General features: G+C 45.9%; 1 protein-coding gene across 1 annotated transcript; it reads left to right on the forward strand.

Annotated features, from left to right (window-relative positions):
* LOC121601904 lies at window positions 1-26,868 on the forward strand (the record flags this gene model as incomplete). Its single annotated transcript, XM_041930711.1, has 7 exons — window positions 1-231; window positions 573-695; window positions 1,695-2,433; window positions 2,535-3,103; window positions 4,512-4,637; window positions 25,091-25,249; window positions 25,336-26,868. Coding segments are annotated over 7 exons (2,753 nt in total), but the record flags the coding sequence as incomplete, so codon positions are not given.

A 26,868-nucleotide genomic window follows, 5' to 3' on the forward strand; every position in this document is an offset into this window, starting at 1 on the left:
TTGCACCGGTTTGCATATCAAACAGTATCATGATCGTGGGTGCATCGCTGGACGAAACCGTTCCGGTACCGTGTCACGTAGCGGCCGACCCACTAGACGTGTCCTTTGATTGGAACTTTTCCAACAGCGGCGAACGGTTCGAGGTGGCCAGCGGTCAGTTCAATCTGCTGCAGGAGTTCCACCCGGAGGGCATCACCCAGTCCCGGTACGACGCGGACGAGGATAACTCAGGTAAGACACGTGCCAGCCGCTTTCCCGGGCTCCCCTATCGTGCCTTTGTTTTGTCGTGTGTTTTCTTTTCTTTTTTTTACGGTATTATTTTACCCCTACACTCGGTTCTGGTGATGCTGTGCAACGCCGACACCGTTTCGATCATTGATTGAGTTTCGCCCTGCTCGGCCCGGCGCTCGGTGCACCCAGTGATTGGCTGTGAAAGCGAGTCTTATCGAGTCACGCGCTGCGAGGTTGATGCAGTTTACATGTACACCAGACCGCTTCATGGGCTGTACCGTATCGTGTGTACTATATCGAGTTTTGTTCTTGTTTTTTTTTTTGCACTCTTCTTCTTGCAGAAACGATCTACGAGCTGCTGTACACGCCGAAAAGTGAGCGTGAGTACGGGACGCTGGCGTGCTGGGCGAAAAATTCCATCGGCAAGCAGGTCGAACCGTGCCTGTTTCAAGTAGTACCGGCAGGTAAGCAAACACGCTATCGCATGTGGGTGTTGGTTGCGGAGCGAGCAAAGTCTGACTTTTTGTCGCCACATCAATATGTTTTATCGATTTTGAAGCTTGAGACCACTTTGATATAACTTTGGTTATCGGATACTGTTACTTTATGCATTTCTGGTATAAGGTACTTTTAGTTTTTATTTTGCTATCCATTGTGGTCTGTGGACAATTGGCACTATCGACAAAGTGTTTTTCTATAACAGTTTTGTACATAATTTTTCAGATTCTGTAAAACAAAAACACATAATTTTAAAACTATGTGAAAATTTAAACACAGTTAAGCTATTTCCCTTTCAATTGGGTTAGCTTAAGGAGCTTATGAATATTTTACGTATTATTATAAAAATAAAATAATATAGTCAAAAGAATATGTTGCGCTAGTGTTGCTAACACCAACAGTCGCTACTGACCTTAAAATGCTGTGTCAATTTTCCCCGAACCATGCTTTCCCACAAATTGCAAATAAAAATCACAAACCCACCCGCCGCCAACAAACCAAACGTAACGCGACCGGAAATGTCTCCATCACGTTTCCTCATTAGTTTAACAAGATATCGTTGATTGACAGTGTAAGCGAATGGGACGCAGGGAGCATGAAGAAACACAGCAACAAAAGCTACTGCGCTGAATGCACGAAATGGCATGGACCGAATTTCCCCCCTTACCACACGTTCGTTCGTTCCTTCTCTCGCTTCCATTGCTTCGTCTCGAAATCCCTCAATACTTGCTGACGGCAAACGTCAAACGGTGCCCCGATGACGGTACCTAGTCCGCTCTGTCGTCCCGACGAAGACGAAGCGCTAAAGATGAACGACAAACATTGCGTCGCTTTTCTCGCTCCCGCTCGGCCACGCTCTACGCTGCTAAGGCAGAGTAAACAAAATCCCAACAAAAAAAAAAACAAACTAAAAGAGTCCTCCAACCCCCGCCCAACGTTCACGTTTCGGTTTTATTTTCCCACAGCCAAGCCGGCCCCATTGCGCAACTGTACCCTGCGGCCCTACTCGACCCTAGTGTCGCCGACGGGTCCACAGCACAGCCAGAATGCTTCCGCCGCGTCAGCATCCGCCTACTCGTACACGTACGGCGATCCGCCGAGCAGCCACCCGGCCGGTCGGCATCCAGGTCAGCACTATCGGGACACTAATTACATTGTGCCGCAATTCGTTAAAGATCGGAACGTGCCACCGGCCGACCAGCGGAATGTTACAGTGAAATTTAATCAGAAAAATCCCAACCCCGGCGCGACCGGTTCCCGCACCACCGGGCCATCCACTGCCTCGCTGCGCTCCTCCTCCTCCTCCTCTTCGTCCGCTGCGGTGAAAGCTTCCGGCGCGGTTTCGAACCGTCGAGATCGGCGTAACCGCACCGGTGGCGGTTTGCCTTCGATCCGCGACACCGATACGGCTCGCCTAACCGCGGACGGCGGGGAGGAAAGCAGCGCCGGAACCGGATCAAAGGAACCGCTTGCCGATCCACCGCGCCCTCTGCCCGCCCAGCCGCTCGAAATGGTTCGGCGGCGGGTGAAAGCGGCCACGAGTGATGAGCAGAACAGCCGCACCGAGCTGCTGAACACGGCGACGGCCGTCCTGCTCGGCGAGGGCGGTTCGGCAGCCGTACTAGCATCGTCGGCGGTCGGCAACGATCCGACCGAGCAACAGCGCGGAAGTCGACTGCGCCGGTACACCACCGCCCACCAACGGTAAGTCCGACAGGCAGACAGCAATTTAATGAAAATGTGCAAAATGAAATAAATAGAGCTCTATTTGATGATGATGATGATGATGATGATGAAATTTTCAGCAACGCCAGCCTACCGGCGACGAACAGCGGAGGCAGCGAAGGCAACAGCAATCAGCCTTCGCATCTGCAGCACAGCAGCAGCGACGATCGAGCCCGGGGTGGAAATAATTATCACACGCCGGGCAATGCAGCAGCAGCAGCAGCAGCACCGATTGCATCGCAATTAAGATCGAAAACGATACGCCACCAATCGACACTGGCCCCGCCCGCCCCACCATCGGCCGCCTCCCTCGCCAGCTACGGTGGCGGATTTTCCGGTGTGAATGGCGCCACCGGACACGGGCCCACTTCCTACGGAGGCAATCATCATCAGCATCATCAGCATCACTACGTAGGACCGGGGGACGCTAGTGGCGGCGTTGGTGGTGGCGGAGTCGGTGGCAGCCACTCCGCTTCCGTGGGGAACGAGCTGCAGCCCACCATGATGGAGCTCGAGTGTGTCGCCGGGTACGATGGTGGCCTGCCGCAGCACTTTTTTCTCGAGGCGTACGACTCCCGGACGCGCAAATTGCGCCTAAACATCACAAGTGCCCTTAACGATGTGCCGCTCTTCCGGATCGACCTGACTGGTAAGCGGTGGGGCGGGGAATTTCAGCAAAGATTAGGTTCTTTTGTTGCGTTTTGCTTTATCCCTCCGTTGCCGTGCTGTGTACGTTTATCCAGTTTTCTTTCGGTTTCGGCCTGGCGGCGGTGGGATTGTTTCAACGGCTCAAGCACGTATGATGTGTTCATATGTTCATGCAATCAATTTTGAATTAGTTCCATTAGGTTCTTTTAATCAACTAAAGTGTGAAGTAAGCTTTTTAAAGCCTTTTTGAGAGTTCGTTTCTTTAATTTAATTTCAACATGTTTCAAATCTTGAAATTTGATGTTTCGGCAATTTCTATCATACTTTTTATTACCATTTTATAGCAAATTTTCTTATGAGTTATTTTATTGAATTTGCTTTTGCAATACTTAGAAAACAATAGTTGTGTGGTAGTAGCTGATTTCTCATTTCTTGCCATATTTTTAGATATTTTTTTCCAAAAACCATGAAATAAACTATCGAAATAATATTATATAAATTAAGCAAACAAAAACCCTATCCTATTAAGCAAACAAAAATATCCTTCTTGGTAAAAGTCTTGGAATGGAGCTTGAGCAGAAACTGCAAACTAATCTTGCCACATCTTCGACAGGAGCAAGATGGACATTTTTATCACAAAGATTTAGTCAAAGACGGTAGTCTGAGGTGCAAATCATTCATCAAGAAAAGTGTAGCTTATAAACTAGTGATGGTTGTATAAGAATAATACATTACCAGTGATTATAAGCAATTTATTTATTTTTTCTTTTTTTCTGTTTTACTATGGAAAAGCAGAATGACCACAAACGATATTGAATAGTAGATAACATAGCTATGGTAGCCATGTGGATTAGCAATTACTGTATATCTTCTTTCATTTGTTAAGGAATTTTGCTTCGAGCTTGTTCCAACGAATTATTAAGACACTTTCCAAGAAATACTACACTCCAAGTATCACTTTTGCTTCGAAGGAAAATACTACACTCTCTTTTTAATGCCCTATACTGATACCCCAAAATTGCAAACAATAACTGAACATACCATCGTACCAACCTTAACCAAAACAGTCATAAACCTATTTCTGGTCATTTCCCTTCCAATCGATGTGCTGCTTCATGCTTCAGCGAAAAGGCACATTGTTTTTTTTGGCTTAAAATTGTCTCCCCTCTCCCACCACCAATCAAACATCGCAGCACAACGAACGCTTTAAAAGCAATAAGCAGAAGAAAAACAACGAAAACAAACGATACACTGAAATTTGTAAACCCATTCAGCTGAATCCTTTTCTCCAAGGCAACCAATCTCCTCCTTTATCTGGCTTTTGAATCGTTGCTGTTGTTGTGCTGATTCGGTTTATGTTTCTACCTTCCTTTCTCTTTCATGCACACGCCCGAACCGAACCGTCACAGAACTAAGTCCCAGCGAAGCCTACACACCGACCCTGCACCTGATAGCGTACAGCGTGAATCAGAAAGGTCGTTCCGAGCCGACGATCCTGGAGGATATAGCAATTAATGAAGCTGAAAAAAGGACCGGTAAGTTGCGCACATTTCGTCCACCCCATCTTGATTGTGTTTTGCAGTTGGGGTTTTTTTTCGTTCTTCGTTCTTCGATATTGTGGGAGTTGTTTTGTGTTTTTTTTCTTCTTCTCTCGCTCACTCACTCTCTGTATCTCTTCAACGAGACAGAGTTGGAACCTGCTAACGAGAGGGTGCTTCTGGACGGGTGGCTGTTGACACAAACAAGTAAACTGCCCAAACTTTCACCTTTCTAGAACAATTCCCGCGGGCTGTTTCCATCAAGGCAGGGGAAGGGCCATTTGGGGCCATTGGCAATGGTTTCAAAAGGCAACAGCAGACAGAGGTGTCCTTACCGCTACCACCGAAGAAGTTGTACAATGAAAGGTGCTCTTTTTTTCACTCACTTCACCCTATCTGTTTTTTTGTTCATCGCTTCGATTTCGTTGATTTGCTGTTTTACCCGAAGCTGTTGGATTACCTGAAAACACATCGAGACATAGCTATTTACCTTATCAAACCAATTTTTCGGAATCTGTTCTAAGCGGGCATAACTTCACAAAGTGACTTTTGGTCCCTGTCAAGCGAATCAGGGGCGGAGTTTCTGGGTATAATAAAAAACGCGACAAAAACCACTCTAACCATGAAGCTTTTCCTAAAGGCAGAGAGAAGAAAACCAAAAGCTTCTTCCACACCCATCCCGCACTGCGCTATTCCGATGGGGGTAATCTTTTCACATTAAAACTAATTTTCCGTAAATTTAATAAACAGTTCCAAGATAAACCGGACACAATCAGGAATAGGCGGAAGCGTGACGGAAGGGAATCGCTACAAAACAGAACATCCACACCGAAAGGACAATCCAACCATGACTGTCGCTGCTCGCTGTTGTTGATGTTTGCTGTTGACAAAAAAGGAGGATTTTTGTCGCTTCCTCTGTCACTTGGCTGCAGTATCATTAGCATCATTTTTAAACCGGAGAAAAGCTTTCCCTGTGACAGCCTTTTCCGTGCTTGTTTCTGTTTCTTTTTCCACACGTTGCATCCCAGTTGTTTTCGTTCCGATGCCCGATTATTGCTGCCGTGAACTGCCGCTATACCCATTGGGTCATATCTGCCCATGGTGCCGACGGTTTCACATACGACCGCTGCTCTGTGCTACGATAAGTATTTCCCACGAGGCTATCAGACCAGACCAGTATGAGATGCGGCTGAAAAAAAGAGTGGCCCATACACTACTGGTAAGCATTTGTATGTAACGGTATTTGTTGGAAAATCCTGCCATCAAAACGGAAGAAAAAATCGGCTCACATTAAAGGGACGACAACGGGTGACACATTTGCAGTCGTAACCGTTACGCCACGGGGTTTAGGGAAGGCCCTCGGATGATGGTGTAAAAGCTTAAAAATTGCCATCATTTATTTTTATTTTAACATCGTCTATTGTTTTTCCCTCGGGCAGCCCTTCAGTGCGATACGCTATGGAAGAAAACATATTTTTCGATGGAAAGTGAACGCGGGGGGAGGGGAGAGAGACGTTCCGATCATGAACATAACGTGATAAAACGGCGTTTGCCTACTTTGAGGAGCTATTTTTTGCACGGTTCATGAGACGAGGTTTTGATCGTTCCGTTTACGGGATACGTTTGACAAAACAGCGAGTAAGTATCGGACGCTGTTTGGAGAAAATCTGGTCAATTTAGAATCCAAACAAAATTGTGCAAAAAGTACTTTACTGCTTTAAATACGCTCGATGTACGTGATGGTTTTGTGTTTAGATTGCGTATTGTAGACAGAGAGCATAAAATGCCTATTACTAACGAAACAAAGTTGTTTAGTAGTTGTTTACAAAAAACTTCTGTTTACCCAATCTGTTTCCGCAATCTTTGTAACCGCCCCTTTGTTGGATTAAGTTTGCGCTCTGAAATTTCATCCTGTCAGTGGAACAATATTCATCATACGGGCTGTATTTTCCATACCCAATTGACAGTTAAGTTATTGGACAGTTGACATATGGGAATTTCTAAAATTGTGTAGAGACAAAGATACATTTCAAATATTTACGGTTTTATTCCGTAATATTTCCGTAATATTTTCCATTTTTTGTATATATTTTTTTCATACATTTTAAAGCATCCAGCTTTAACCTTTCTTGACAAAATGCTCAAGATTCAGCATAAATCAAATCAATCATACATGATCTAACCTGATCAAGTCTGCGATGAATCGACGTTTGTTTACATTTTTTCAGGCTAAATAAATCTAGCCTGAAGCTCATATGGTTTTGTACAAACCAAGCATATGGTTTTGTATGACGTTTTAACATGATTTCAGCCGCCAACTGTCACACACCATTAATAAAACTAGCTAGTATGGTGATAAGCCCCAAATTTGGAACTTTTTGAATGCAATTACTACATACTTTATCTTAACACTTTGACCGCTGGCCTGACGTCACGGTTTTTCGAGTGAGCACTAAGCGCATGGCAAGCGAGCGATGAGAGCGATAGTTTTTGGTGCGATCGTTATCACTCTTTTGTTTCATTGCGATAAGCGGCCTAGCACATGTAATGCTCGTTCTCTCTCTCCTACCTCATTTGTTCTCAAGAAAATCACTGAGCGTCAGATACAAAGCTGAGCGGTGAGCAAAACCGTCATACGAATTCATATCACGCGGCGCTTAAAGTATTAAAAATGGTTTAAGTAAACATAAGAATTGAATAAATAGCAAACATTAAAAATTAAAATATGAATTATTTTTTCAATGCCTTTTTCAGCAAACAGCATACTATTTTTTTACCTTTATTAATATACTTGTTAAGCTAAAGTTTAACTAAAGTTCAATTGAAATAAAGTTCAATATTTATGGTCATGTTTCTGTTCATTCTTACGAATTCTCAGAAAATATATAAAAAGCAAAGATGCAAAAAAAAACAAAATCTGTTCCAAAAATTCAAATTCTTGCTATGCTTTCGCACTTTTGCGAATGACCCATTATGAGGAATACTTGTTATGGTAGAAGCACTAAAAATATCTCATTAAACCGCACCTGACTAGCGCGCTTGCCGCTTCACCTAGCCAAACAACCACCACCGTTTGCGCTCGCTGGCACAATTAATTTATCCTCACAATTAAGTTTGCCTAGACACAGACACAACTTGTTTGCATTTTGATTCTCTTACTCTACACACTGCGTTTAATACCGGCTCGGCACAGTGCAACCCTCCCGGTCCTTTCGGTGGACCATCCCACACGTCGCAAGCATCAAAAAGCAACAAGCGACGGCAAACAGGAAGGTGGAAAAACTTTTTCCCCTCTCGCCCATCCGCAGCATCCCGCTGCGCTGTGAAGTGCTGTATCTCCTGCCGTTTCTCTATTCGCAAAATGTGTTTTGTTTTTGTTGCAATATATTTTATTTCCATCAGCTGGCCCTCGTTGGGGGTGAGGGGGGGGGGTGTCGTAACGAGTCGTTGGGAGAAAACAAAAAAAAAACTTCTACCACTCCCCGGTTGCGTGTGTTGTCGCTCTCCTCGGTAGAGCTTCGGGGGCAGTTTGGTCGCCGTTCTCGCCTGTCGTGCGGCACATCAAATAGAATGTTTTCCTAATTTTACGTCCAACTTTAGCCCATTGGCTACGTGTTTTATTCTGTGTCCATGCCTTCATTCTTGATCTCGCCCCGGACGAACGTGGCTCGGGCTGGTTCGTCGCTAGCCGCTTCTAACGAACAGTCGGATGGTACCGCACCGAGCCAGCTCGTGCGATGATGGTGAGAAAAGTTATCACTCACTTTTCCTAACGATGTAAACAAATTTTCTCCGATGATGTGGTCATCACACAAATACGCTTCAGTGCATCTCGCTGACAACCTCGCCATTGTGTTCGAGGGAGAGTTGGACGGTTGATGGAGCATAATGATGGGAGAAGTTTTTTTGTTGTTTGCTGTGTGCGATGGAGGCGCCCAGTCGCTCAACCGCCCCGAGAGGATGGGACGATGAGGTCCTCCACAAATCGATACAGACACAAACGGAGCGGACGGCTTTTTTTTTTTTTGGAAGTCAGGAACTTCCCCAGTCAGGATTCAACAAGGGTGGTGTAGACTTCTGCACAGAATAAACAGACCGTTCAATTTGACCAGTCTAATGGTATGGGCCGCTTTCGAAAAGAACGGGGGAAGAGAAAAACGGTATAGGCAGTCATTGGGCAAATGGTTGAAGATGAATAAAGTTTTTGCCCTACTCGCTATCCTCCCCGCCCGTTTATAGCCCTGATCCTCCAGAACACCCCAGATCATTCCTAGTGACGACGATGAGTGCCATGAGCACTGAGGCTGGGGTCGACTCCTTCACGCGATGCTATTGGTGGACTGGTGGAAGATTTTTGCTATTTCACATACATTTTTCTTTCGACTCGCTTGACCGAACAGAATAGAAAACCGCCGTGGTTCGGTGGGCTCGGTGTTTGGTTGGAGTTTTGCTAGCACGTCGTTTGTGGGATGGCTCAAAATCGGCTCGAATTAAGTGAAACCGACGATAACGAGCAGGGAAACGACCAATACCATCCCGCATGAGCCACGACGCCGTTGGAGTGAAGATTTGGCAAACAGAATGACACAGCTACACAGTTTTCTAGCACTTAAGCTGGCCGTGTTTTAAGCTCTGTTTTGGGATCTAGAAATTTGCTAACGTTCCCTGAAGCAGCCATTTGAAATGAAGCGTTTTTGTTTTAGGATTGAGTTCACTCTTCTTCTCTCTAACCTCAAACATTCCAGAGCTTAATTTGTTTGTTGGAGGAAAAAAGAGGCCCCACAGCTGAGCCACCTGAGAGTGGTTTGCGCTAAAGCTCACTCTACAACTGGTTAGCACCCGCCCGGGTGCTTGGTCGGCTAGGTTTTGCCCATTCATGAATAATCAATCAATCGGGGCATTTATCGCCATCCCGAGCTCAGCCGATCATAAAGAAAGCATCTCCATCTCGGCACCATAGATAGTACGTTTTTTCACGCTTTATATGCACTAAGCCACTACCCGCACGGATGCTTTAAATCTACTAAGGGCTTCGGGTAAATGGCTGTAGCTGGGAAACACGTCAGGCGCGATCGCACAAACCAAAGCCATGCACAAATGCACGCTAAATCAACGTCCTCTGCCCGGCCTCTCGATGTGTTTGCCCCCGATGCCACACCGATCACACACAGACACATAGCGGGCATAGCGAAATGTGTACCCTCGCATCTGAGAGCCGGAGCCGGAAGTGCAATGGGGCAATGCAAGCAAAAGAAAACAACACTCACCAGGCAGCGTTGGATGGTCAAATGCACCAATGGCAAATGGATCAGTTCTATCCACTCTTCCTCTCGCGCGCGCGTATGTGTGTCTGCACAGCTATTCCTGGAGGACTTTTTATCCGGCAAACCTGCCTGGGACGCTCCCATTAGAGTGTGAACCACAAACATTCACTGGCGCAAACCGGGGCCACTGGTCGCTGCTGCAACGCTAATGTGCATGGTTTTCCGGGGCCGTGGTTCCGTTGGGATGAGGCCTGTGAGTGTAAGGGACGCCATTTCCAGTGCAGCTGGGGTTTGAAATTTTTCATGAACTATTTCGCCCGTAAGATAAATGATAGCATGAAGCGGGAAATAAAACGCGCGAAATACGCGCCACGACCAAGCGGGAGCTTGCTTATATATTGTACATTTTATTTTACCGGTCGGCTGAACATAAAAGGGTAGGAGAGAGAGAGAAAGAGAGAGAGAGAAGCGTTCCAACACTTTGTCGCATCGTGTGTTGGCGGTGGCTCGGTGGTGGTAGCCTCGATGAAAATGGACACCCGAAAGTAGCATTATATCGAGTGCACTTCCACTAAAGCGGGGTGATTTATTTTATCGCCCAAGATGAATCTCCCACGCTAGTGGGTGTGGGTTTGGTGATCATCTCATCCGGTCGAGCCCACTTCTTAGCGCTGAGGTGTAGGTTGGGAGAAATGCGTGAAGACTGAGGTAGGATGGTAGGGAGGCGAGTGTTAGGGCAGGAAAAAAAAGGAAGCACGCACACTCGCTCGCTCGCAAATCGGTGCGAGCAACAAAATAGGTGGTGATTACCGTCGGTAATAGTGAGATATTTATAACCGATGCCGCTCAGGTTTCCGGAAACCTCTGCACTTTGGCTAATGGTCTAGTAGTGGTGGTGGTGGTGGTGGTGTGCAGCATCCTCTACCAACGGTCGCTTGCTGTTTGCGACGACCGAAATCGATCTGAAAGCATTTATTCAACAAATGATCGGTGCGAGACGTGTTGGCATATACTATTTCTCATCGGCCTTGCACTTTTTGCGAGTAAGAGGGGTTTCTGAAAGGATATTCATAAATCACGCGACTGTGTTGCTGTTAACCCACCAGTTGGAAGAGGATGGGGTATGGTAAATGAAACATTTATGTTCTTTCTTTGCTCAGCCTTTGACGATTGTGGCGTCTATGTTATTTAACGTACAGCGTTTGGAAATTTTTGTTTAATAATCACCAGTGAATAAGTCAACTTTTAAACACCACAAAGTCTCGAACAGTCCTATTTGGATGTACCAGCATTGTAGACATCTTATTACCTATTTGACCTTATGATGAAACTGTACTGAAGTACCTGTAAGACCATGTTGTTAGGAATCATTTCACATTAGAAAGCTTATTTTCGATAAACGCATAATCGATTTTTTCTAATTAGATTCCCGTTTCAACTTTCCCGTGATAGTTTGGATGACATTAAGTACATGCATCTGGCCCTGCAATCGTAACACGTAACACATAAGTAAACGAAAGTTAAATAAATAAATAAAATCATAAATACATACTCCAAGAGACCCTTAGAACCTGGACTGGCCTAGCCTGGTACTGTGAGTCCGAGAAGGGTTTTTACCCTTATCTTAATAGAATAATCGAGATGATAAAATTTGCTTGTTTCAACTAGGAAAATCCTGTTCGCATAATCAATAGATAAAAATCAACGAAAATCATTAACATCGTAAACAATCGCATTTTCGCGTGAAACCCGGATTTTTCAAAGGATAAGCCAAAGTAATGGGATAGTGATTTTCGGAAGAAAAAAAACACATTCCCGTGTTTTTTGGAGCCCACATTTCCGGAAATTCGTTTTCAACGATGTTGGCGACCAGCAACATTTTCATCATATTTTTATGCCATTCGATGCACATTGTTTAAAAAAAAAGGCCCCACTTCCCGAGCAACTTGTCCCGGAAACATTTTGCCGCTTTCGAACAGCAAACAACAAATATAGAAAGGGCCCCTTCTGCGTGGGTTTGTTTAAAGAGGCACTCCAAAAAGCATCGAGCCGAAAATATGGTTCTCAGAAGGACAGTGAACCAATCACCAACGGGACACACAAATATTGGTCACAGTCATAGGAAAAAAAACATCGATCCCTCCCTCTATGCACACACACACACACACACAGAAAACCGACTACCTACAACTGTCCCGAGGGTGTCCATTTCCGGCCCTCGCTCACAAAGCACACATTTCGCTAGTTCTTGCGTGATGATGGAGGAAACACCGCCGCCTACTTAAGAACAAAGCATCCACTCGCATCCCCGAACAGAGATAATCACAGCCAGTCACAAACTTCGGACCGGAGCTCGTCCTGCTCTTCACGGAGGGCACAAGGTAGCTACCCGGCCCGGTAACGAAGCTGTCACCCATCGGTGCGTTAATTTTTATGCTCATTCCCGGTCAACGGTTTTACCTCGCGCTGGTTTGCGCCTGTCCCGTCCCGTTTGCTTTGTCCGTTGGTCGATTTGGGAAGCTTTTTCGCCTGCGTGTTAACATTCCACACACCGTTGGTCGTTCTCTTGTGCGCTTCATCAACTGGCACCCGCTACCGGAGAGCGAGGTGGCTAAAACCGGGCACCCGGCTAAAGTTTTATTGCAATTGGAATTGGTTTCCGCCAATCTCGCAATGGGTCCCCATATTGCAATTAAAAAGTTTTACATTTTATAGACCGTGCCCGTGCCCGTGGTGTCACACGTTCAGCATTTTCAACGAAGCTACTTAGTACAAAGAGAGAGAGAGAGTGAGAGGGAGAGAGATACAAAGGGCAGGAGAGAGGAGACACAAGGGAAGCTACACTCACACAAAAAAAAAGATCATCAACGCATCATCTGAACCAAACAACAAGCGGGGACACAAGTGCACGAGGCGCAAAGCTTCTATCGCCAGCGACCCCGACCATCCAGCACCTCCTCCCCCCACCTCGACAGTGAGTGATCTTTTGGCCAACTGGGATAAAAACTTTATCCATTCGCAATCCTCGACGCGCGCTTCATTACTTATTCATGTGGCTGTGGGTTTTTAGTCTGTGTCGTTCTTTACCCTCCCGCTGCTGGTGGACAGATAATGGCACCAGAGTGGGGCACGGGGAAAAGGGATGGGCGGGTTGGAGGGGGCATGATTGAAGCACTGCTTCCGCCCACTGCTTCCCGCCAAACAGGCCCATTGCTTAGGCGCGAAATCGAAAATGCGCGCACGCGAACCACACGCAACAAACAAACGACCGGCGGCAACAGCCGGGTGCGGGCCGAAGAATTCCAGCACGCTTGTGCCCCTGCGGTGGTTTGCGCGCGCCAGTGCCGCACACTGGAAGGAAAAGAAAATCGCTAACGTATCGCTTCGGTAATTGAATGCGGCAAAACGGAAATAAATTTACCACCCTCCGTGGAATTCGTTTCGGGGCAGCCATTCCATCCTAACGATGGATGCCAGACCCGGGCTCGGGCCAGGTCCTGCAGGCAACGACAATGACGACGGCGAGTCTGTCATTCGGATTGGCGCAAAACGGTGGGGGGGGAAAGGCAGTGCCTACGGGTTAGCAGCAGCAGCATCCATGCCCGCGCAGTAAATCCGCCGGTGCGTAACACGAATGCAAACGCGGAACCGCACGGTTCATTCACCGTTCGGCTGTTTATTTTCACTTCCAATCGTAAACAACACCACCGGAAGCCCATCTCCAGCCTACGCAGGCGGGCTCACAGGGGGAGGGGGAGAAGGGGGGAGGCCAGGCACACTTACACGCGATCTTCACTTGAAGTTGGCGGGCGCATTGTTCTCGCTTTATCGGCTGGCAAACAACGGTTCCGGATTTCGACCTCCGCCCATCGTCCGGGTGCTCGCTTTGCCGCGCGATGCTCGTTTTCCATTTGAACGTTTTCATCACCTTGTGGTGGATACACAGATACACTTACCCACACACACACAGATACACACATGCACAAGCATAGCTACAAACACCCATTTCCTTTCCATCTCGTCCACTCTCGCAGCCAGAAGGCATCGTTTTGCGGTCATGGGCGAGAAAATCCGTGGCAAAATTGTGATAAATGACGAACCGTTTTCATTCCGCACCTTTCACTTCCTGCTTCTCTTTCTCTCTATCTACGCTTCCCACCAGCAATCGCCCCGATTGCTCTCGTTGTTACTCTTTACTTCCTTTTTTGTGTACGTATTTGTACGTGTGTGTGTGTGTGTGCGAGTGTGTGTGTGTATACACCCTCGCCAAAACTGTGAACAAACGCACTCTGCACAATGGAGACGAGGCTTTTCCTTATTTTCCGTATCATTATAATAAATGGATTTTCTTCATACACGATAAATAATCATCATCAATTTTAATGGCCATCGATTTACTGGCCAACCGCCACCACCTTCCGGTCCTCACCAATCTCCTCCCCCCCCTCCCCCCTCCCAGCGCATTAAGATAGACAACTTGGCACAAGAAAGGGCACAATATAAAGCTTGGGAGCAGGGTTTTTTTTGCCTTTTGTTCTGCTCTTTCCGACTTCAAATCAGCACAATGGCCTGCAGTTCCGGAGGGAAGGGCGCATTGTTTGGGAGCAGAAAAGGGGGAGATTTTTTATATGATTTTACTGTCCGTATTGCTGCTTTCTTCTCATTTGATAGAACAGGCGCAAGGCGCAGAGAAAATGGGGTTCAGCAGCGGGGTGCGGCGATATCTCTGCTCTCGAGCACTTTCATCCGCTCATCTATCAGGCAGGAAGGCAACGAGATTGTAATGGCAACGACCTCTCGTGTTGTTCGAGAGTGGTCGACCGATCGCTTTACCAAGGCTACCGCAGGGCACTCCATACTACTTCCCAGTTAGTTTTCCTTTCCGCTGTTGCCCCACAGAACATGCCTTGGTGGATGGATAAAACTTTTCGTCGTTACAATCGTCGTTAACTTGGGCCCGCCGTGGCTGTGGTTTCCCGACGATTGATGAAGTCTTCACTATCAATCAATGTTGTTCCCCTCTTCCCTCTTCTTTCCGGTTGGTTCCCGGTGCTCCGCCGGTACACCTTAACGTGCTTCCACTAGCCTAGGTTCGGGCTTGTTGCTTCCATTGTGTGCGAACCCTTTACGGTACGGTGTAAAAAGGTTGCTACTAAAGAGGTGTTGAGTGATGCAAAATGATAGTCACTTAGGAGAGTGTGTATGGGTGTGTGTGTGTGTGTGTGTATGTGTGTGTGTGTGTGTTTTGTGTGTGGCACCCGGAGCTTTTCTGCTGGTCGGTTCGATTTTAGGGTGCAGGTTGAGGCGAACATTTACTTCGGTAAATTAACTCCGCACGTTTTGCCGGTCTATTAGGGATGGCGAAATTTCGGGAAGTACAAAATTATCCCCCCATCAATCAGCCCCCGACTGTTAATTTGTATTAGAGCGATGTATTTATGAAGGAGTTTTATCAACTGCATTACAATTTAAGAGCATTTACAAAAAAAGTTTTGTGATGAAAATTGGTATAACATTTACATTCAAAAAAGGACAAAATTTATTGATTTTTCTTGAAGTTTACCTTATCTTGTTATTATAAACTTTCTTGTACATTAGAAATCTTAGATAATAATAAGTTCATTGACAAAATTGACACCTCTACCAGTCGAACGCTAACCATGAAGACTAAAAAAAGTGAGGCAACTTCGTTTAGTAGCGTGTGCCGTAAAAATGCATCCTGTAGCTTCCAAAATGAACTCCGTGGGTCAGTTTGTGAACGTCTTATAGGCCTGTTTTGGCATCTAAAACATCTTGGCACTATTAGACAACATTCAGAACATCGTAAGAAAGCCCGATTCCGAATGGCCAACGACCCTGAGCGACTTGAGGTTTCAAAGGAAGCTAAAAATGGAGACCTAGAGACAAGAGGCTACATTGCTGCGTTAGCTTGGCCGGGAGGTCGATCCAACCCGCCAAACAGTGAAATAGTACCTGGGAAACATAAACAAACATATCAGGAAGCAAAAATCGGGTCCACAACTTCGCAGTGGGAAGGAACGAAGCCCAAACACAATGCGACCAATTTAGGTGAATTTTAGAAGATTTTGATATGACACAAATATTGTGATACTCCGCAAACTTTGCCAACATTGTTGTTTAAATGTTTAAATACGTTTTAGACTTCTTAGGGTCTCTTTCGCTTCTGATAAGTTGTTTAGGCAACTTGATCCTTTCTACCACAGGTGCGTCAGACTAAACTGGTTAGTCAAATCTGCCCTGTGGTGAGTTGTGCGGTAACTAGGCCCTTTTTATAATGTTGTGTCAGACTATTTTAAAATTTGTTTCACTTTTTGTTTTTTATAAAAAAAAAGTACAATCATGCGATATTTGTAACGTTAAAATAGATATTCGTAAAACATTACTCGTTAAAAGAGGAATAGACTGTATTGAATGTTCCTCAACTATGAATCAATCAAACATTGGAATATTCCACAAGCCGCATAAATGTTATTTCAGGGAGTTAACCAAACCGGTAATAAAGGCTAGAAAAGATATAATGGTATGTTGTTAGACGTTTGGTTTATTCTGTAACAATCACTTGGAGATGAACTATTCATTAGGATCATTTTCATTCGAGAGCAGTTTATTCCTTTGCTAGTGCCATATTGAAAATGCAATTACATTTTCCGCATTCTTGGTTTATGAGTTGATTTAATCAATGAATTGGTTCGTCAATATATCGTATGATGCTCTTTAGCACTTTACCAATGTTCCTGCCTTTATTGCTACTGTTGCCTTCTGCATCTCACTCTAACATGAAAAAAGCTTAAAGCTGCGCCAGAAAACAAAACGTCGAAATAAAAAAAAACATTCCATTACACCAAACCGACCAACTCTACACCGACTAGCTTCGATCGGAAATGGAAACGCTTCAAAATAACACTTAAACTACTCCCGCAATGCTGGCCAATAGTACGGCCGCCGAGCCGAACCGTATTTATTTTAATAAACCGGAAAAACATACACCCCACGCCCACCGCCTACCGCAATCCCATTAAACCGTGCCGGCAACCAACCGCCCACTCCCCGGGGCAACATTGATCTTTGCACCCTCTTCTGCCCACTCCACAGCATCCGGGCTTCACACCATGTTTCAACGAGCAAAACAGTGGAGCAAAGCAACATCGCGCCGGCTCTCTATTCCTTAACAATTTCCATCCACCATCGTGCCATCCGTGCTGGAAGTTGTGGCGAAAGAAAAGGGCACGAAGCAAAATAAAAGAAATGGGCAAAATGGGCAAAAAAAGGAGGCAAGAACAGACAGCGAGCTAACAAAAAAAAAAGAGAAACCTTCAGCCACATTCTCTACCGCGTATCTTGGCGATACGCTTTCGAACCGTTTTGTGCGGTATCCCCTTTTTTTAAGCATCCCCGCAAATCGTTTATCGTTTATTTAGCGAAACCGAACGATTGGAAAAATGGTCCAATTCCCTTCGATCGATTGAACCAACTTTTCGGTGTTTACCCTCTCGTAGCGAAACCGAAGTTGCCCTACAATTGATGGAACTGTGCTCCGTGTGTCAAGTGTCCGGGTGGGGTGGTGGTGGGTGGTGAAGTGGATAAGGTGGCACACCAGACCAGAGAAAAGGACATTCACTTGACACACAGGCGCACACATACGTAAACTCTTTCCATACGTTTGGTTCGCAAAAAAAAAGACGAAATGAAGTAAAGAATAGTATCCCAATAAATACGTATAGAAAAAGGAGAGCGAGAGTTAGAGAGTGCGAGAGAAAGGAGCAAAGGAAGCGACTAAGGTTAAAAATGTGGAACAAACGGTACCATCCGTTCGCCGACCGTTTCGCACAGGGGGGGGGGAACCTGTTCCCGATCGCAAGGAAATATGGTTCCCGGTACTCGGTGTTTTCCCGTGCGAGGTCGTCCTTGCCTTGTTGGTCCCCCTTGCCGTGGCACAAATCCCTCCCTATGGTCGCCCCAGGGAGAAGGAAACTCTTAACACGTGTACTGCAAAACGACACTTTGCATATATGCAAATGTGCTTCGGTCAGCACAATCGAATACGCAGCGCGATAGATCGTCTCCGACCCGACCCGTGAGGCGGGAGGGAGGGGGGGGGGCGGGGTCGGACACATGGGAACCCACACTGGGAGCTTGGCTCCCTGTTGCCTTCCCTGTGTTTCCCCGGCCACGCCGTTTCCCGCTCGTTTCCCGCACGCTTGTGGAGCGTTCGTTTGAAAAGGGGTTTTTCTGTCGTAAAAAGCGAAGGGATCAATAAAAAGCCGGCTTCCGACGATGGGTCAATGGTAAATATTGAGCTGCCAGCATACCCCAAGAAAGCAGCCCACCCGCCCCTGCTCGAACCGCGGTCCCACCAACCAGACCGCCGGAAACTTTTGCACAAGTGCTCCCGCATCTTCCGCCAGCACACAGCACGGTTTCTCGCTTTTATTTTCGCCGCTTTACCGCCATCTGTGTGTGCAGTACAATGCAGCAAACCTCGGGGACTGTGGCCCATCCGTCTTTTTTTTTCCTCGCAAAACAACATTCCCGAACCGGTCGGTCCATCGGTGTCAAGATCGATGAGGTTGGTGCGGGGGCAGTTGCGAGCGTGGGCAGTTTTCCGTGTCCTCGGCATTTCCCGTGTCGAACGGTTCCTGCTGACATACGAAACATTGTGCGAATCCGACCTGGTGTCGAGTTCACATGTGCGTCCTCAACCGGCACCGGCACCGGCAACTGCTCCTACCAACCCGCCTCACCGACCGGCCCGATCAGCCACGCGTCTTGATCTTCTCGGCATCCTTGAACGCATGTGTCCACGGGAGCATAAAAGCAGCATATTCAACATCATTATCCATTCTGCTGAATGTGTATGTTTTTTTTTTCTCCTGAATCTCTCCTCGTCTCGCTTCGCACTCGTTTTGCTCGTTATGCAGAAGAGCCCGCTTGTGTGTGTATGGGTGTGTGTGCGCCCTCGTTGTGCCCCTGTCACGTATGCTTGTGCATAGAATGTTTTGTAGTGATTTTTGTTTTCTTTTGCCTCTCTCCACCGCCGGTCGGCACTGTCGAGCCACACTTGACGTTTGCGCTACCATCTTTGGGTTGGCAACCGTGTACGCTCACTCGCCTCCTGCTTCCACCTTTTCAACGGTTGATTATTCTTTCTAGCTCATTGAAATTTTGTACCTTTTCAAACTGATTCTAAGTGTGCTGGGACTTCTTTTTTTTTTGTTAGCGACGATTGCCCACCCCACAGCCTGATTATCCTTTCAAGAGCTGGTGATGATCCTGTGGGGATGGGATGTTGTTTTTCGCCTCGTTTTGCTTCCCCGCACCAACCCGTCCAGTGCTACTGCGGGATGCAATAAATGCTAACTATCTGGGCAATATTTACCGACCGTTACAGTGTGCTGCACCATTGAATGCTTCGTCGAGGATTAGCTCTTTGTTTGGGATGAATAAGCAGAACTCATAAACACACACACACACGTGCCTGTGTATACAAAGACTCCGAAACACACGAATAGTGGCACGACAGTAAAGATAGCAAGCATGTGCTGTGTGCAAAATTGCGAAGAAAAACGGATTTGTTAGGATAATGCTTGGAATTGCCACGGTCGCAGAAAATGGTTTGGAAAAGTATACCTCCAGAGCGATGCGTTTGTTAAGTAAAAAGGAGTAATGATTGCCGAAAACGTTACTCTAGCAGTTTAAGAGTTTTTATTCAGTAAAGTAAGTGTTTTACACATCTCCTATGCACTTTGACTCGAGAATAGGAGCTAATATACATTTGGGAATGGTAATTCCATAACAGCATAATTACATTCTAGTTTTTTTCTTCAATACAAATTAAAATGAGTGTTGAATGTGTACGTTCTCCTGTTTTTTTTACTATTTTTTTATACTACTAGGATAAATGTACCTAAAGTGGTAGTAGTATCAATAGTGTTAGCAGTGCACTTTGATACATTCGACGCGTTAAGCTAGGAGCAATGCAGTTTTTTTATCTTAGCAAGAACTGTTTTTTTCTGTCTTCTTTACAAAGTATAAAACATAAATGATGCGTTACGTAGCGGCCATTCCAAAAAATCCATTATTTTGTAAATTATGAAACTCGTGTTTTTATCAACACTGCAACTAAGAACAAAACTATGAAACCAAAGCTTTTTTCACTACTACTGCTATGAAATATAATTGATATTCTGTCAGCTTTTCACCGCATTTCGACAATCAATTCAACAAAAACGCACAGTTTTTTTTACTCTAGAATTTTTTTTTGAGATATTTTTTAACCATTCATATTGCTTTCACAAAAAAAGCAATAAATATGAATTATATATAATAGACATAATAATAATAATAATAGACATAATAATAAAAGACTAGACAAAGGCCCAAAACTCACATCTCTCCTGGCATTCCCATCCAAGTCTGCTTTGACTAGAGTCGTTATACAATGCTGCATTTTATATTTTCACCTGTCAAAATCAAGCATTTTTGACGAGCGAATTGTGCTGAAATTCCATATTTTCACTCATCTACCGCAACTATTGGAACACAATACGACAACTCAAAGCAAAGCTTTCACTATTTACATGGAACTAAGTATTGCAACTTGTATGATAGGAATACATAGCATAGCGTCATAATATTGAATTTTTCTATTGAATCCATCTGTCAATAATGAATGATTTTGAAGTATGAAAATCTAGAATGCAGCATTGTTTAACGGCTGTAGTCAACCCTGAAGGCTTGAAAGGGTGTGCTTAATTTGATGTCGTTTTCCAAGTTTCCAATCGTGTAGATATGGAATTTTTACCCATTGTTTGTTCAACATTTACCATTTCATGGTATGTCCATTATTGGTTTTTATGATAACAATCGAGTGGTAAAATAACATTGTCAAAAAACAATCCAGAATAAATATTAAACCTATTGTTTTTAGCTGATTTTCCAAACTTCGCTTTATTGCAAATGCATCAGCTATGTGCACTTTTAAGAGGGCTGGCCAAAGTACACGAACCTTCGTCAGCAAATCTGTGCTCTAGCAGCACTCATCGTAAAAGGAAACGATCTATGGAAAATATAAATCCCTCATCATCCCCAAATCATTCGCCAGCATCAACCGCATGAACCGGTCAATGGATGGATCTTTTGCTTTAGTGCCGCCCGTTTTAAAGTTGCAAACGACGCTCGATCTTGTGCTGCCGTAAAACAGATTCGCTTGCCGGTCAACGATAATAGTAAAAAAAACGAATCCAAACTCGTCTCTCAACAAACAAAACCACAAACGCGAGCAAAAAAGCAAACAAAGCGTATGTAAAACCTCCGTTGACAAATACAATGCGGGTTGATCCGCGCTCTGCTGGAGTGGGATAAATTTGCAAAATATGCAAAAAGAAGGCAAGAAGGAAGACCCGGTTATCGATTCACCATTGGAGAGCTGCCTGCTGCAATGAATGTCGGGAGTGGGGTTTGCTCTCGATTATGTGAATAGATTTTAAACGTATTCCAGCTTTGTTCACTTTCTGTGGTAGCTATGGATGGGGGTAGCAAAAACGAGAGCATTGCTTCGAGTGCCAATTCTCTACAGGACACACTCAGAGAGCTTTAATCTTACGCTTTACATGGATGAGTGTTTTCCCCTTTCGTTGCGAATTTACTCATTGGTTTTAAGCGATAAACATAAGAAACAGTAATTAATCGTAATTTGTTATAAACAGCATCATTTAGAAAGACTTTTAGTATTTGCGTTGTATTATTTTTGTAATTGTAATTTGTATTATTTCGTAATCGTACTTTTTGTACAATTCCCTCCAGAAAGTTTCAAATGATTGTTTACGTTTTGTGGTATGTTTTGTAGTTAACATTTTTAACATTTATTTACATTATTACATTTAAATTTAAAAATCTCCATTCTGAACTGTTTCGTCTCAAACTGTTTACGCTAACACGAGCTTATGCCCCTAGTTGAGCGTGATCCATTGGCGGGAACTGTCCATTCCCGCTTTGGCGATGATAACCTCGAAAAAAAAAACATAAAACACCAGCACACTACAAACCAAAACCAACACATGAAAGCTCGGGATGAGCTCAAGCAATGAATGTGGAACCCGACCCGAGAAGGACGCTAGTGGGCAATAAAATTCAAACCCATTTCCTTCCTCTGTTCCGCCACCGAAACCGAAAAAGGCATCCACATTATGCCTGCTGTGTCCTGGCAGCACCGGAAGACTGCCGCAGACAAATGCGACACACATCCATACACACACACACACACACACACATTCACCATCTAGACCGCATGGAAGCTTTCCACTTTCGTTTAAAGCTTTTACCTTTCAGCCCAGATCACCGTGAACACACGCTTGGATGGAAGGGTGGTGGAGCAAAAAAAAGAACGTCCTTTTACGGCTTTTCTTTATTTTCTTCGTTTTTTTTTCGAAACATTTCCACCTCCGATCCTGTGAATGCAGCGCCTCGCCCAGGGATGCACCACATCCGGGTGGAAGCGGAGTGTTTTTGTTTCATTTTCCTGAGTGCCTTCGCCTTCCCTTCCATCCATCCATCTGTCCATCTGTCCACAGCCACTCACTCGGTGCCGTTTTGTTAGAGCTGCTGGCATCGCTTGGACGGATTATGTGTTTCCCGTTTTGTTTCCCGCTCCGCCCTCCCTCTCATACACCATAAACGGAAAGCTTATATGAGCTTTCTGGAGAGAGAGAGCAAAAAAAGCATCCACCTAAAACCTCAGCGTACACATTTTAGCAGTGCCCGGTCATCATTTGCAGCAAATCCATTGCTCGTGAACTGCGTCAGCCCACACAACACAAAAAAAGCGAAACTAGTTCGCCCTTCGAAGTTTGCTACACATGTGCTTGGCAAATCCTCAGTATAGAGTGTCTCGCTGCCAGCTACCCTTCTAGCTAGCGGTTCATCATTCTTCAAAGACAAAAGAAACGTTGTGTCGGTTTCGGTACGTTTTCGGAGAAAACAAATTCACACCAAAAAACAGGCACCGCATAAAACCCATCTCCCACTTCTTGGCCAGAAAGTACTTCAACTGCAGAACTGCAGCTGCACCGAAAATGAGGGTGTACGTGAGGGAGAAAAAAAATCCCACACAGACACACATCCTAAACACTACGCCAACGATGCAGAGGTGCTAAGTTATTAGTTTTCCGCTCCATTTTTGTGTGCTTTTTGTGTACTTCGCTACCTCAAAGCCCAATCCCGTGGGTCGATTTACAGCGGGTATCAAGTGCCCTCGAGCCAGGGAATCGAACGGCTTGAAAATCTGGAAACTTCAACACCGTTTCCCAAGCATGCTTGCCTTCTTCGAGGGTGGAAGGGCAGAATTTATCATCTACTACAGACAGATGCAGCTATAACCTTCCTTCTAAAGGTTAGCGTCTGAAGCGCATCGGATGAGGAGGACGGCATCGTGAGTATCATCTGCTCCGGGTCGGAACCGAGGCGGAAGAATTTAGCGTCTGCTTAGCGACAAACGATTGCTTTCGGGAGCTCGTTTCGTTTCGCTTCGTTTTCCCACACCCTGCCCTAATGCGGCACCACCCCGAAGACGGACGGACCGAACGAACGACCGACCGGGCGCCTCCATGCGATGCAATTTGAGGAAAACTGTGCGCCAGAGACGCAAATCGTGCTCATCGTGTCTCAGCGTTTCCAGTGCGAAATGCATAATGGAAACGCTTTTTCCTTCCTTGCTTTTCTTTTTTTTTGCGCTCGCTTGCTAATGCATGTGCACAATAATAGTAAATGAAGTGATACCCCGGGTGATACCGAAACGAACGAAACGTACGAAACTGTGCGGAGATTCTCTGCAATGTTTTATTCATTCGCAGCTCAGGCCCTCTCGGCCCCTGCTGTCTACAATTGCTGCCTCAACTCCGAACACTCGGTGCAAGCGATTCCGGGCCCCGCGGAAGGTTTTCCATTACGTGCAAAGTGTCGGTTTTGTGTTTCGACCCGAAATCTGTTTTATCCAATGCGAGGAATTTGTTCGCTCAGTATGAAAGATTCGAGTTTTCGTCCGGGATGTTTTTTTTTGTTTGTTTGTTTGATCCGAAAGATTTTCTTTGCTCTGTTAAGTGCACATCAAACACAAGAGATCAGATTGTGTCATTATTTCGAACTGCAGTCCTGTATTCATTAAATCCTTTATCGATTGTCAAGGTTCGGGTTTTAATTTAAATTAAATTCATCAATTTCATCAGTCGAATGAATGGAGGAATTAATAAAAAACCAATTCTGTTCCAAGACCGAAACAATCGACGAAACAAGTGAACCTATTTCTATAACAGCTAGCCGTGTTCTAACTGTTTTAATGATAATTCTTTACCCTATGAACTACATTTTGTAGCCATTTCATGGGAAATATATGAAAGCATTAAGTACTGCTAATTATTCTAAATTTTTCCTTTACAGGGTTTTCCACGAGTGCTCATAGTTGTGGGACACTTCCTGGGACACTCTTTCTTACGGGAAATGAACTTCATATGATGGAAATTGGACTACATGGTACCCTTTTTGAACAGGCTCCTTGAAAATACCTATTGGATTTGTCGAACAAGGGTGCTATAGAGTCCAATTCCCATTACATTAAGTTCATTTCAAAGAGAAGAAGGAGGCAACAAAGTGTCCCACAGCTATGAGAACTCCTGGAAAACCCTGTAAAGCAAGTAAAGGCGAAATGGTGGTTCTCTCTAACTACATTTAGTTGAGCCAACAATCGGTGAACAAGAAACAACTTGGGGACGACATGTCACCAAGTATGAGCAAGAAATGTTCCAATGATGTTTTTATTGATCGCAGGAAACATTTGATTTTCTTTCAAATGATAACGCCTAACAAATCAACATAAATTTAATCAACAATCAACTGACAAATGGTCGAGCTCTGGTCGAGTGAGCCGAATCGATTGAATGTACAAACAGTACAAGTAAGAGGGCCATCATTTGTATGAATAAATAAACTTTTTTTTATTTCAATGAATACGTTTTTAATGTTTACCGGAAAATATACCTGTTTTGTAAAACATCATATAATTGTGTTGGATTTATTAAAAAAGGCTAAAAACAACAACTACACTCTCTTTCCCACAAAGCTCCATTTACTCAATCACTTACCGAAACAAACTCGTCCCCTTGCTTCTACTTTCAGAGGGAACGGAAGGTTTAGGGATACTACCGTTTGCGGCCCTGTTGACCGGTGCCCTCTTCACCATCGGTATCGCTGTCCTGCTGGTCGTGGTGCTTGCCATCCGCCGGAAGCGTGACGGCCACGGCGGTGGTCTGTGTGACGGCAAGGAGAAGCATATAGGTAAAGCAATTCGCAAATACACTTCGTCAGCCAGCCCAGTGCAACCGATACTCAGCCAAGCGTCCCGTTACTCTCTTTCACAACAGGCATGGACATCACGGTAACGACACCGCTCGAGATGGGCATGGGACAGCAGAAGTACGTCGTCGCCTACACGCTCAAGCAGGGCGTCGAAAAGCAGCCGGACATACTGAGCGCCCAAAAGACGGGCTCGGCTAGCGTGCAGTCGATAAAGGACATCGGCACGCAAAAGCTGGGCTCCCCGGTGGGCTTGCGGGGTCCCCCGGCCACCGGTACCATCTACGCGACGGGGGGTGGTGGCTACGATCAGCAAAAATCGACCCCTTCCAGCCGGCAGAGCACACTCAAGCGAACGGACGCTTCCGCTAACAGCTACTGTCTGCTTCAGCAGCAACAGCAGCAGCTGAGCAGCACCAGCAAGCAGCCGTACCCGGGCGAGCTGGTCGAGTACGAGAAACCGTACACGAACTACCAGCACACACTGGAGTACAACCACAATCCGCCACCGCTCGTCGATCCGTACGCGTACAAAAGCTCCCCGCTGGGCGGTGTGCCCGAGGACCATCCCCAGCAGCAGCAGCAGCAGCACCACGGTGAGCCGGGCGTTGCGTCAAATCCTACCGGCTACGAGTATCGTAGTGGAAGCAGCCGCAGCAACAGCGGCAACCTGAAGCAGGCGGCCACCGGCCTGAACGGGGGCGGAAATCCGGAGTACCGATATTCGGGGTCCGAGTTTGTGACGGATCTGCTCGACTTCAGCAGTGCCCCGTCGCCCTCGTCCAGCTCGACCGTCGGGGCGACACTAACGAAGACGCGCAACCGTCAGCACATCATCACCGACACGCTGCCCGGACCGGAGAGCTGCGTGTAGAGTGACCCACTCGACAACGAACCGCAACCGAGCGAGCGAGCAGCGAGCAGCGAGCCGGCCAGGCTTACGCTAATCCGGAAGAGTGCTTGCACAAGGGCCGGTCTGCTAAACACGGTCACAGCCGAGCCGGGCCTGCTCGTTAACGGGACAATAAAAACCCCACGCACGGACGGACGGATTTCTTTTGGCGCGTTAGATTAAAACTACTAGCATGGCGGATTTTGCGGTGGGACAAAAACACCAACGCCCGCCCGGTGTCGTTCAAGCGGGCATGGTATGGTTAAGTGTGGCCACACCAGCAAAGGCAAACACCTTCTTTTTTTAAGGATGATGCTGGTAAACAATCCAAACACAGCCAATTCCAGCTAAATACAGCGATGGGAAGATGCGACCGCACGGGCAGGAAAACCTCACGCAGGCCGGTTGTACAAAGAACCATGTAAGCATGCTTTCCACGAATACAATCACACCCGGCACGGCCCACGGCTCTCACTCGATGGTGCGGCTCAGGTGTAGCGACTTTGTGCAGCGAAGAATAAATAGACAGTCTTCCATTAAGCAAACGAGACAAAACAAAGACAAGAACCCACACACACACACGCATGGTGATGGTAGAAGCGGCGTCGCTCTAGATGATCTGTGTGCGAAAAAAGAAAAACAAAAAAGGCCCCCGTTTTCCCGGTTAGGACGAACTATGTTACGTAGGCAATACATGTGTTGAACAAAA

This window comes from Anopheles merus, unplaced genomic scaffold (assembly GCF_017562075.2).
Source record: "Anopheles merus strain MAF unplaced genomic scaffold, AmerM5.1 LNR4000220, whole genome shotgun sequence".
Taxonomy (NCBI): Eukaryota; Metazoa; Arthropoda; class Insecta; order Diptera; family Culicidae; genus Anopheles; species Anopheles merus.